Source organism: Nannobrachium achirus (genome assembly GCF_963921795.1).
Source record: "Nannobrachium achirus genome assembly, chromosome: 1".
In the NCBI taxonomy this organism is placed as follows: domain Eukaryota; kingdom Metazoa; phylum Chordata; class Actinopteri; order Myctophiformes; family Myctophidae; genus Nannobrachium; species Nannobrachium achirus.
Window position 1 is genome coordinate 30,736,655 of NC_137810.1, and position 13,026 is coordinate 30,749,680.

At 44.0% G+C, this 13,026-nt stretch overlaps 1 protein-coding gene across 3 annotated transcripts in view; it reads left to right on the forward strand.

Moving 5' to 3' along the window:
* Positions 1–6,927: 6,927 nt before the first annotated feature.
* The window catches only part of mast2 (microtubule associated serine/threonine kinase 2), a 237,522-nt gene continuing 231,423 nt past the window's right edge, over positions 6,928–13,026 (forward strand). For 2 of the 3 annotated variants that reach the window (XM_080722675.1, XM_080722676.1), the window contains exon 1: positions 6,928–7,786. In XM_080722675.1, coding sequence (XP_080578801.1) covers positions 7,700–7,786 — 87 coding nt within the window. In that variant the 5' untranslated portion in view covers positions 6,928–7,699. Of the gene's footprint in view, positions 7,787–8,757; positions 8,832–13,026 lie in introns of those variants that run through there. The other variant, XM_080722677.1, reaches the window with a different exon arrangement.

Here is a 13,026-nt window from a genome sequence, read left to right on the forward strand (position 1 = left end):
GCAACCTCCCGACCGGGTCGCTAAATCACCGACCGCGTCGCTAAATCACCAACCACGCCGCTAAAGCGAGCGACCGGGTCGCTAAATCGACCGACTGGGGCGCAAAATCTTCCGACCGGGTCACTAGATGTACCAACCGGGTTGCTAAATCTACCGACCTAAAACTGCAGGCAGGTCGGTAGATTTAGCGACCGGGTTGGTCGATTTAGCGGCGCGGTCGGTGATTTAGCGACCCGGTCGCTCGATTTAGCGACCCGGTCGCTGAAAACTACCGACCACGTCGCGACCTGGTTGTAGGTCGCTAAATGATCTCGCTCCTACTGCTTTTCGAGCGGGTGGCAGACGCTAGGGACTGGAGTGACTTGGACCGCACGGTCCTGTTACAGTGTGTTCTCACTGGTCGGGCGCAGGAGGCGTTTGCCTCGCTGTCAAAAAAGGACTGTACAAACTACAGGTTGGTCAAAGAGGCAGTGCTGAAAGCCTACGAGTTGGTGCCTGAGGCTTACCGCCAGCGTTTTAGAACCTGGCAGCGAGGAAATAAGTCATATCTGGAGTTTGCTCGCGATTTAACAATGCACTTTAATCGTTGGTGTGTAGCTTCGGGAGTGGAGAACTATGGTGACCTGTCTGACTTGATTGTACTTGAGCAATTCAAGAACTCGATCCCTGAGAATGTGGCTGTGTACATATGTGAGCAGAAGGCTCAGACTGCTGCTGAAGCGGCGGCGTTGGCTGACGATTATGCATTGACGCACAAAAGTGTAGCTCCGGACAACCGGGGTTATGCTGGTGGATCTGGGGGTAGAGTGGCAGGACAGGTTGTTGGGGGGGAAAGTATGTTCCTGGCAGGGCCAGTGGGGCTGGGAGCGGACCTAGTGGCCGTGCTGGAGGCGTACAGAACCCTGATAATGTCTGTCATTATTGTCACCAACCAGGACACTGGAAAAAGGAGTGTGCAGTGCTTGAGGCACGTAATGAGAACACCTCAGGTGGGCCAAGTCCGTCTGCGTTTGCTGTGTCTGTTTCTGCTGATCGGCCTAGTGCTGAGGGGGTGTCCAAAGCCTTTTTGCCATTTGTGTCAAAGGGACATGTGTCGTCGATTGGTAATCCAGAGAAGGTGCCAGTAACTATTTTGCGAGACACAGGCTCTTTTAATTCATTAGCCTCTGTTCTGCCATTTTCTGCAGCGACCGATACTGGTTCGTTCATTCCTGTGTTGGGCATGGAAATGTCAGTTTTTCATTGTCCTGTACACAAGTTCATGCTCTGTTCTGATCTGTTTGTAGGTGAAGTGCGAATGGGCGTGCGTCCAGCTCTACCTGTTAATGGGGTGACCATAGTGCTGGGGAATGATGTAGCAGGGGAGAGGGTCTTTGCTCATCGACCAGTGGTTCAGCCTATTCAAACAAAAGTTGATGATGTGAAGTGCCAGCATGAAACTGACTATCTGTGCAATCTTCCCAGGTCCATTTTGCAGCCTGAGTTGGTGCGGGAGCAGAAAGCCGATCCCACACTGAAAGAGCTGTTCAATCTCGTTCTCCCCAAAAGTGAGGTGAAAAATCTTGCACATGGCTACTTCATGGAGAATGGAGTGCTGCTGCGCAAGTGTGGGCCATGTGGCCAAGGGTTCATTGGAGACCCAGTTTTCCAAATTGTCATTCCTTCCAAATTCCAAGAGGTCATTTTGCGCATTGCTCACTATGAGTCGGGGCATATGGGTGTGCGTAGAACGTACAATCAGGTTTTGGAAAAGTTATTTTGGCCCCGTGTTAAAAGAAGCGTGGCGGAGTACATCAAAAATTGTCCTACTTGCCAAAGAGCTGGAAAACAGAATCAGTCCGTAAAAGTGCCTGCTCTGTTTCCTAGTTTGGAAAGGTCTCAGCCCGAAGTTGCAAGGGTTAAAAGGTCTGATTTGTGTGGCCGTATTCCTGTGCATGATGTTCTCAGCCTAGATTGTGGTATTGCGTTTCCAGAGCGTGATAGACGCAAACGCAATATCAATTTTGAGAGATCTTGTGCTTGTGTGTCACAGTCACAGAGTTATTCTCATCCTGTCTGCATTTGTAATGCACACAGGAAGGAAAAACATGGGAAAAGTCATTGGAAAGAGCATAATGTGCCATGTGGATGCTCATGATTTACTTAGTGCCCGTAAATTAACTCTGTGTTCAAAATCTATTTGGTGTATGCTTTAACCTTTCTCTTAAAAGCTCCAAGGTACCAGTTGCTGAGAGGGTGGGGCAGAAGCCGAATGGAGATTTGAGCTGGGGAGGTTAGTTTTAGTGGGGCTTGTGTATTTAATTCTATGCACAGTTATAGTTATGTATTTTTTTTGGGTGGCACACGATTTGGGCCAGGGTTCCCTGTGGGACCCTGTCTTGAAGGGGGGGAGTGTGACGGCCCCTATGGCCTTATAGGAATGTGTGGGTGTGCCTGTATTAACAACCCTATTGCAGTGCTGGTTGGAGGGTGGAGCCAGAGGTGATCAGCTGAGGGGAGACACCTGGCCAGTGCCTCCCCAAACAGTATAAAAGACTGCTTAACCTTGCTTCTTTCTCTTCAGTCCTCCTCAGGCCGCTGGAGCGGCAGGCCACCCCAGAAGAGCTCTTGAGTTCGCATTATGTTCTGTTCAATATTAGTCTGAGTTAAAGGTGGGCAGTTAGTTTCCCTGCCCTTTATTTTGGAAACCGTTTTTGCCTTAATTGCTTTAATTAATTCATTTTGTAAATAAACACCCTATCTTTTGCATTTACCTCCGTGTCGTCTCCCCTTTTTGTGGTGGTCCGGGAGCCAGACCATCACACCAGAAAAAAATAATGGGTGTTTTTAATGAATCTATCATGGTTAAAATGAAGATTGAAGTTACAATGGGTGTGTGTGGGGAGAGGCCCTGGGCCTGGAGGGCCTGGTAACATTTAAATCAAATATCTAAATATTTAATCAAGCAAATTAAAGACTGTTCAGGGTGTTCATAAAAGCCTGATTAGATGATAAAATTACCAAACGTTTTTTTTAAAGTGAAATATCCCTTTAACCATAGGCTATTTCTGTGGTCAACATTGTTTCATTATATTGACTGTCTATAAGTTCCCAGTATTTATAGGCCTACTTGCCTACATAGCTTTGTACATTTATAGCAGTAAACACAGGTTGCCCCATGTTGTCTTCTTGCTGTTGATTTCTTTTACTTTTATTTAATACATGGTTATGACACTTTGTGGTCTCCCAAGAACCATCATGCATCTGCTCTGCTGTGGAGATTATAGGGGGGGGGGGATATTAAGCAACTATTTTGAGTACCTTTCAAATACATTATGGTCAAGTAAGGGCCAAAGATTCATCTAAGTGTTATTGCACCTGAGCTTTCTTCTTGCCGACTGAAGTTCAAGACTTGTCCAGAGGCTTGGCCCACATTCTTCCGCTGTGATCAAGTTGACCCTAGGCCGTCACCCCAGTAATGTTATACAAATGTCATGCATCATAGGACTGACAGCTCCTATGTAAGAGGCAAACATTTGGCTTGCGAACATTGTCTGAGGGCTCTTTGTGATAGAAGAGTCATGACTGATGAAGATGCACTGGCATCGAAACGTTAGTCACTTTGCACCCAAATCAAGGGCTTAAAGTTATACCATGTAACTTTTTTTATAAAACAAATCTTAAAATGGTCCTAACTGTTAAATCGCTAAAGTTTTAGAACCCCCACTCTGTTATTTTCAGCTTCAAAAGCCTTCTCTTTATATGTTTTCTATGAGCCGTGAGGGGGGGAGAATTTCGCGGCAAAATGACGTCATCATACTACCGGCCAATCACAGCGAGGGTTATACACTGCCGGCCAATCACAGCGCATCTTGGAGTGGGGTCGCTAGGGTGGCCATATTTGTAGTCTCCCGTGTGTCTGTATACTCGGTTGCACAGGGAGGCATGGGTGAAGGAGTGTATCTCCGGAATGGCTGAACGCACAGGAACCAGGGACCCCTCAAAAGATAGATCTCGGCGAGGTGGAGGCAGACGCGGGGGTGTGAGAACCGAAAAACGGCCGAAAGACGCGGACGCGACCGAGGTTTGCTATAGAGCTACTGACCACAAGTTGAGCAACTTACACAGTATAGCTTTAAACTGTCTGAGATGCTCGAGTTTCTCTCTCCTCTGCATACATCTGTCCCTGCTCCTGTGATGCACCAGACCAGCCGTGTAGGCTGAGGCGCGCTGTAGAACCCCTTTGTTCTAAAACATAGAATCTGCTCAATTTCATTATCTGGTAGGGCTGGAGCAATCAATGTTTACTTATTTTGTCCACAAGAGGGCTGCCTCCACCTGAACTACAGTATTGAGGCCTACTCTTGTTTACCCAATCCCACTACAAAATTCAGTGATCCGACCTAGACTATAGTCTACTCCAGGGGTTTTCAAAGTGAGTGACAGGGCACCCTGGGGTGCCGTGATGCTTGCCTGACTGCGCCAGACATCTCACACCACACTACGTGGGGGGAGAGAGTCTGAAATTCCGGGCAGACAATCTATTTCGGCGGGGGGGGGCTAAAGCCTATTGACGTCACACACACACACACACACACTGCACACACACACACACACGCGCGACGGCGACGTGGCGTGACATTGCAAAAATACGTTATTTCTCATAACATATTATATGTCTGCATGTTTACGTTAGTGCAAAATGGTATTAAAACGTGAAGAAACGGCACTATTTCATAGTTTATTAAAATAATACGAGTCAAGTCTGACTCCGCCATGACAGTTTTCACGGACCAATCAGAGTCCACTAGACTCTCACGTGGGCAGAGGACACCAATCAGAGTCCACGAGCGAGTCTCACGTGAGCTGAAGAGCTCTGTTTGGAGGGGGCTGGGACCGGAGCAGCCACACACGTGCCCCAAGCATACAACCCTGATTGGCCCATTCAATGCGCCCGCTCTTTGGGCGCTTTCGAAATAGATTAAAATGTGTGCAGCTTCAGTCCACACTACAAACCACCCACCAGCAGGGGGGGGTGATGTGCGGACTGAAGTGTCAGGCTACCGTGATGCCCCCCCTCCCCCCCGAGAAGGAGGGGAGTGACGTGACCCTCCATTGTATTAGGCTTTAAAGGGATATTCCACTTTCAACAGGGAGCAGTGGTAGGGCCTCTCTCCACATACAAACCCATTGTAACTTCAAACTTCATTTTAACCATGATAGATTCATTAAAAACACCCATTATTTTTTCTGGTGACTCATTTTACCTTCCTAATACGTGAGCAGGCCGTGTTTTTTCGATTACTTTTTTCATTTATTTCATTATTTTATTATTTGGGAAAATGGAAAAAATTAAATACAAAAAAATAATTATTACAAATAAAAGAAAAAAGTTATCGAAAAAACACGGCCTGCTCACATATTTGGAGGGTAGTATGAGTCACCAGAAAAAAATAATGGGTGTTTTTAATGAATCTATCATGGTTAAAATGAAGTTTGAAGTTACAATGGGTGTGTGTGGGGAGAGGCCCTGGGCCTGGAGGGCCTGGTAACATTTACATCAAATATCTAAATATTCAATCAAGCTAATTAAAAACTGTTCAGGGTGTTCATAAAAGCCTAATAGATGATAAAATTACCAAACGTTTTTTTGAAAGTGAAATATCCCTTTAATTTATAATAGGCCTGTAGAGTAGACTACTGTATTGATCACATCATCACATAACGCTACACACAAAGCAAAATAAGTATTACCTTCGGTCTGATATGGATAAATGTGTCTTTTCCGATGCAGGACAATGTTATATTAATCCAAAAAAAGAATTTTCCCCTCAGAGCCAAGTTCAACAGCAAAGCCATGGTGGAGTTTAAGTTTAATTTCCCTTATAGTTCCCAGAGCAGACTACAGAGTGCTGACTCTGAGTCATGCTTTATACCATATACGGTCCTGCCATAAGTACTATGGAAGCTGCACTCTTGTTTTTACATTTGTTTTTACACTCAAATTTAGGACCAAATTCATCATGACATACACCTGTGGATAAGCACAAAATGGGATATACACACTGCTTGATGAATTTGACTTAGGTTTTTGCTTACAGAAATTTAAGCAGAAATTTAAGGAAAAAAATACACCCTATTTAAGACCAGATTGATGAATTGGGCCCACACAGTACTCTATTGCTTCCAGCATAGCATGCACTATGTATTTCTGCATAATGTGCGGTTGCCTGCCATATGGTTGTGCTAGGATAGGATGCTGGAATTGGCTTTTGGTCGGTCTTCATATGGTGTTGCTAGGATTAGTGTGTATTAAAACCGAATGCAATGTGTTTATTGTAAAGGCATTTTAATATTTTAATTGCCTTTACATCCAATGCTACATTTCTTATACAATAAAATGTCAGTCTAGAGCAGGAGTCTTCAACGTTTTCAGGCCAAGGACCCCTTAAGTTGAGAGAGAGATGAAGCAGGGACCCACACAACCATATCATAGTTTCCATATCGTTTCATCGCTTGACAGCGCAATCATCAGTGTATTTTGAATTTGTTTTCAGATATTTAACCACTTGAACCGTCAATACTTAATAAACTTCACCTATCACTCTGTACTTAATCTGCTCTTTTCCCCCTGTAGGACACCAAACCTCTTTGCCGAAAATAGCCGATCTACACTAAAAAATGGACACTAGGGTTCAAGTGGTTAATATAAAAAAGGAGAAAAAAAAACTCTATTTACTCAAAGATTTGGAGGACCCCCTGTTGTAACTCTGAGGACCCCCTGTTGAAGACAGAAGACCCCTGGTCTAGACAGAGAACATGGTGGCAGCATACATACGCAATGCTGCCACCATCTGGCGGAGTCAGGTTATGTATGTGCTGCTGCTGCTGTGCTGTAGCGACCCGGGTAGACCTCTGAGTTGTGTGTATCGCGCCGAGGAGGCAGGATGGAAGATCATCATACATTATAGACACCCGCGCGCTAGTGAAATAATAATATAACAACACTCTGAACCCGCAGCTCTGGGGAGAACGACCACGCACCGTCGCCAAAGAGGAGATAAAAACACCTGTCATGGGTGATGAATGACATCTTTGTCTGTCTTTTAGACAGGTAGACGTTTAGCCAGACGGGCTAACAGGAAGCTAAGCAGCTAGCAGAAGCGGCAGCTTTCACAAGAAGTTTCATGTTCAGCAACGTTGTTGCCAGCACAGCAGCGGCGACAGTGAGAGAACATGCGCCGAGAAGAGGCTCCACGCGGAGGGTCACTTTAGACCAACAACAATAACAACAACAACCAGGACAAGACATTTGCAGTAGTGAGTTTCTCCCTCCACGCGAGGGTTAGTTTCTCTAGGAGGATACCCAGGGACAGCCTGTGTGATTGACAGCCTGTCAGGACAGATGTGGACGCAGGAGTCAGCCTTAGCGACTCAGCTAAGCTAAAAGCTATAATAGCCAGGTGTCTGCGGACTGACTGACTGACTGACTGGTGGGTGGCTGGTGGTGGGGGGGATGGAGATCTGGACACAACTCATCCATTTCTCTCTCAACTCTACAGTGGACTGGGCTGTGGATTTCACCACATGCCGGTGGCATTGAGGTGCCACGAAACTCTATAATCAAACCTGGCGAGTTAAATAAGCTATACAGAGAGCTCATTACAGTGAGGCGCGTTTTAAGTTGTCGGTTTTCGGTCGAGTCCATCCTCGAAGTGGAATGGAGATGAAGAGGACTGAGAATAAGAATAAAAGAAAACTGTGCAAAATGGAGCAGCAGGGTAGCAGCAGCGAGGAGAAAGACACGGTAAATATATACATATAATAATAAACATTCCAGATATACGTGTGTGTGTGTGTGTGTGTGTGTGTGTGTGTGTGTGTGTGTGTGTGTGTGTGTGTGTGTAACTTTACTCTGATGGCGTTGTGTAGTGTACAGCGTTATGTAACATGTAGTTACAGACCTGATCGATTCTGTTCATAACTATCAATCATTTAGCTGGAGACAAGTCAGACGACCCCCTGGAACCCCCCCAAAGACCACTGTGAGTGGGGGTGCGCGCCTATGTGCGTGTCCATAATGTTTGCGTGTGTTTCAGCAATCCACTTGTGTCCAGTATCAACAATGTGGTTTCATATTTATGGCTCTGAACAAAGTCTGGCTGCATGCTCGTTTCGTGCGGCATAATGTAATATGCAACATCATGTACATTGTCCAGACATAATCATCACATTATGGGTGATAGACCTATGCTTTGCAAGCTGTCAACATGCCAACGTGCGTAGCTGCTATTGAAAAGATGTGTACGACGTTTTCTGATTCTAGCATATGGACTTAAATTACTGCTGATTAAAGAATCAAGAAGATTAATGTGGTGATGTGGTGTTTGATAGAGCATTGAGCTTTGCCGCTTGACACCGAATGAGCTTGGATCATTCTTCCATAACATCATGTGCTGTCTCCAAAGATGGTGTCATCGATGGAACTTAAGCCTCTCTCATGAAGTAATGCTACTAAATTTCTGGACTCGTGATCCAATTGATTGTGTCGTGTTAAAATGCTGCTCCACCCTTACTCTTGGGATATTAGCGTTGTTATGAGACATAATATCATCTGATACATGCAGATGGTTGCCTCAGGCTGTGAAGCATTCCCCTCAGTCTCTCTGAATTCCTAAGCCGTTTCACGGGTCACGAAAATGTATCTCCTAACGTCCACCTGAGAGAGACATTTTATGTATTTTTTATTTTATTTTTTTGGCAGATTGATGTGGTGGAGGTATGTGCTAAGGGGAGGGAGTCAGTGAACTTCATGACATTGTGAAATGCCAGACAGCAAGGCAAAGGGGTGTGTGTGTGTGCGTGCGTGCGTGCGTGCGTGTGCGTGTGCGTGTGCGTGTGTGTGTGTGAGACACCAAGGGGTGTGGACTGGAGTGCAGAGGGGAACTAAACAGGAACTATTCCTCTTTTCAGTCATAGGTGTAATGGTCATTGGTTACACATTGGAAATTCATCATATTGTTGTTACCACAACCACTCCTTATGATGCAAGGTTAAGGTGTGTGTGCTTAAATGGATAAGACCCTCAACCCAAAGTCCCTCATGTCACCTGAAAGTCCTTCATTAAATGAACTTTTCACGTTAAATCTAGTTTGCCTAACTAACCTGTTACCTGGCAACAAATTCGTTTTCAGGGAGTGAAGGCTGAATCAGTCAATCACTCTGAAGTTTAGTTTCAGAGCCTCTCTGTGTTGCAACTTTTACAAGGTTTGCCACTACAATTATGGGAATTGAAAAGATGCCACTGTTATCTCATAAGAAGGTGTGCTTGTCTGTGCATGCATATGTTTGTATGTATGTGTGTGAATGAGTCGCTGTAAGCTTTTGAAGGTTGCACTTTGTCCTTGGCAACATTGGCAGGCATTTGTGTGAACTCCTCAACCTAAAATATCCCTTCTTTTGGGTGTATTGCACAATAGCAGTAGTGTGGTAATCGGTAAATTCCATGAGTATGTAAACTGTGATAGATTTCAAGTGGTGCATGTTTTAACTATTTAGTTTATTATTCCCTTTATTACACACACACACACACACACACACACACACACACACACACACACACACACACACACACACACACACACACACACACACACACACTGTGTACACACACACACATATATATATATATATATATAATATATATATATATATATATATATATATATTTAACTTACATGATTATATTTAGTTATATATAAATAACGCCATGAATCTTGTCAACACAACATGAACATTTACAGTTACAGTACATACGACCACAATGGGAACAAGATCCCAGGACTTTTTTGTGTTATCCTTTTAGCCTTAATGTCTGACTAGACTACCAAGTGCTGTTTAGTGTTTACATCGTTTAATCAATCAAACAAACAAACAAACAAACAGATTACAGCTGTAAATCAGTAATCTTGAGCACAATGAATTTTTAATGGTAACTTAACCTTCCTTCACAAACCAAGCATTATATCTTTTCTTCACCATTTCCTAGTTAGTTACTTGTTAACAAGGGAGCAATCACAGCTTTATTGTCATTTCAGCTTTCCAAGGACCACCCTTGTTGTTGTGCCTTATAACCTGAGAGGATTTGCTCTCCGATAGTGTTGTTGTGGTTAGGTTTTTTTCGCCAGCCAAAATGCCTCACTGGCATGGTGAATGGAAACAGTATAAACAGCCCAATCTGCTTCACATAATAAAATTTAAACAAGACAATGAGGATTGCAGCAGGCTGGCTGACATTTATTGCAGTCGTGTGGAGGAATTTGCTTGGTTTCCTCAAGGGTTGCTTAGTTCAGCACTGCATGTATTAGCACATTGTTTCTACATCAAAACATTAAAATAAACTCAGCAGGGTCCTATGCCTTGTCTACTTTTAATGGCTGCATATCTCATATTTGAATATTATGTGCATCCTGATCCTGTCTTGTAACATCATTTATCCATATAAGTCACACCTCAAACCTGCTACTGTACATTGACCCTATACTTTGTTGCTCTGTGTCTAAGAGCTGCTTTGGCTCTTTCCATTCATCTTTCCTCATGTATTTGTCCTTCTTGCTCCCCTGCCTCCTTTCTTCTTTCCTAGTCTAGGCTCCTGTGATCAAACATTATTTAATAGGTGTAAACTACTGGCCGCATTTGTAACTCAGTTAATAGAATACTAGCAGGTTTTTTTTAGAAGAAAGGCATGGAAGCCAATTGTTATGATCCACAGGCAATGTATCAGAAATGTAGCATTCATTCATAGGTTTCATGATTACCATCCAGAGAGCTACAATGTCATGTTGAGTTGTATGAGCCAATCCTCTGCGTATACCTTCTGGAATCATTCACTCATTACAGAGATGTATGTTAATTGTTTCCAAACGTAGGGTCCCTCTGAGGATCAAGCTAATTAGGGCAGAGTGGAAGTAGGCTCAAATCTATACAGGATTATCTTAGTACCGTACATTATTAGATACTGTATGGACTGGAGGATGGGTGTGTGTGTGGTGGATTAGCCCTCTGAGCATTTTCCTCAGTTGGTTGGTGTACTAAAGTAAAAGCAAAAAAGGATCCTGCTTTAGAAGTTAATGAGAATCTGTCTAGTCTATTGAATATATTTAGCCCATGTGACTGAACTTTGAGATCCCATTATGCTAGGTTTGTGAAATGGGACAAAGCGCTGAACAGTTGAAAAAAGATATGCCTGCTATATCTGAACCTGCTATATGTTTTACTGGTCAGTGTTTCCACTTGACTTCCTGTAAAGGAAACATGAGACACCTTTCTGTTTGATGGAATATCACAATTCTGGAGTTCGAGCAATTCATTTATGGCACACTTCTGGCAAAGGAAGATCATGTATGATTAATGTCAATGTCAGCATTGAAGACAAACAATACACTTGTAAGACCCTACCAATTGCAGACAGAGTTCTGTTCTACAATTCAAAGAGCTGCATTCATTATAGTCAGAGTCACATCATCTTTTTGCAAGGTGTATAACGGTATGAGGTTATTCATTCATGTATTTGCCCATATGTTAGATTTATTTCTTCTCACGCAGGCTGTGCACAGTGGCGCCATAAATTGACCGTCCATCAGCTGTAATCTGTGTGTTCACATTGAATTTTAATCTGAACTCCTGACAAAGTCTACTCTGTAGTAGTTAGGACAAGTATGCTGTGCCCACAGCCTTTAAGAATGCTGACTTCTACTTGCTTACACAGACAGTATTTCACTGTGGTGATGCTGCAATGATGAAAACAATCTGATTGCAGTATGTTGTACTGTCATGTGCTGGTCCTTAGTTTGCGTGTGTCTGTGTACACATAAACTGACCGTTAGACTACAAATGGACCAGATAGTTGCTGTACAACTAGGATTTGGCTTCAGGATGTCACCATGCCTATGGCTAGTGGCTCTGGCTAACTCATATAGGGATGCTGTGGAAACATATCACCGCTCGCTGCTTTAGGTACGCCTGGAAAGGCATTATAGTGACCATTTAAAATGTCCTACAGTACCTTTTTCCAACCAATTTTCCAACCCACACTTTGGTTCCGAAACTCAGTCTTTGGAAATACCACTTCAGTCGATGCTGAGAGTTGCCTCAGCTGTCTGCACTCTGTCTCGTCATTAGCGATGTCTTAGGGTAACCATTAACCTGCTCTGCTCTCATAAAATGATATGGGACAATCATTTCCTTCCCCTCCATTGACTGGTCATGGATGAGCGAGCCACTGGGCTGCCACTGAGGAGTGAGGATGGCTGCTGCTGCTCCCAGCTGCATGTCGTGCTGCTGGCAGGTAATGCCTGCAAGGGGAGGGGGGTGGTGTTGCACTGATTGATGGAGCCCAAATGGCTAATGTCTGCCATTTGCTGGCTCCTAAGAGCATGATAATGGGGTGGTACAGATGCAGAGGGGTGAGGGGCATTCATTCTAAAGCCCCGCTCATTACCCAGAATCACGACCATGATCAGCTCCATATACATCAAAGCGCAGAGGGAACGCCATACATTGCATGAAGATCAGTGCGGTTTCAGGGTGTAAGAGCCAAATTGATGACCTAATTGGAATGACCTAAATGACCTGTGTAGAGCCTAATTGACCTGTGTCACACCTTGAGTAGGCTGTTTGATCTACATTATGATGTCATTGTAATTAAGCCTCAGCCTATAGTGTGCTCAGTTTGATTTGATTACCAACTCACTTATTCTGGTGAGGTTTCTGTGTTTGCTGTTAGTCTGAGTGAAGCAGTGTTTGGAGCTACACAGTTTTTTGACCACACACTCATATACTGTACTGTTTGATTTTAGATTTTTTGGAGTAAAGCTACTTTTGATTACAGTTACTGTTTGGTGCGTCAACTTATTCCTCACTGCTGCACAGGAGTGCAATCTTTTATGGGAAAAGAAGATTGCCACTTCAATCAAAGTCAAAAAACCTTTGCTCAAGATCAAAGAAGGAATGGATATGGATAAGGACGGTCCTGATGGAAGGAGGACA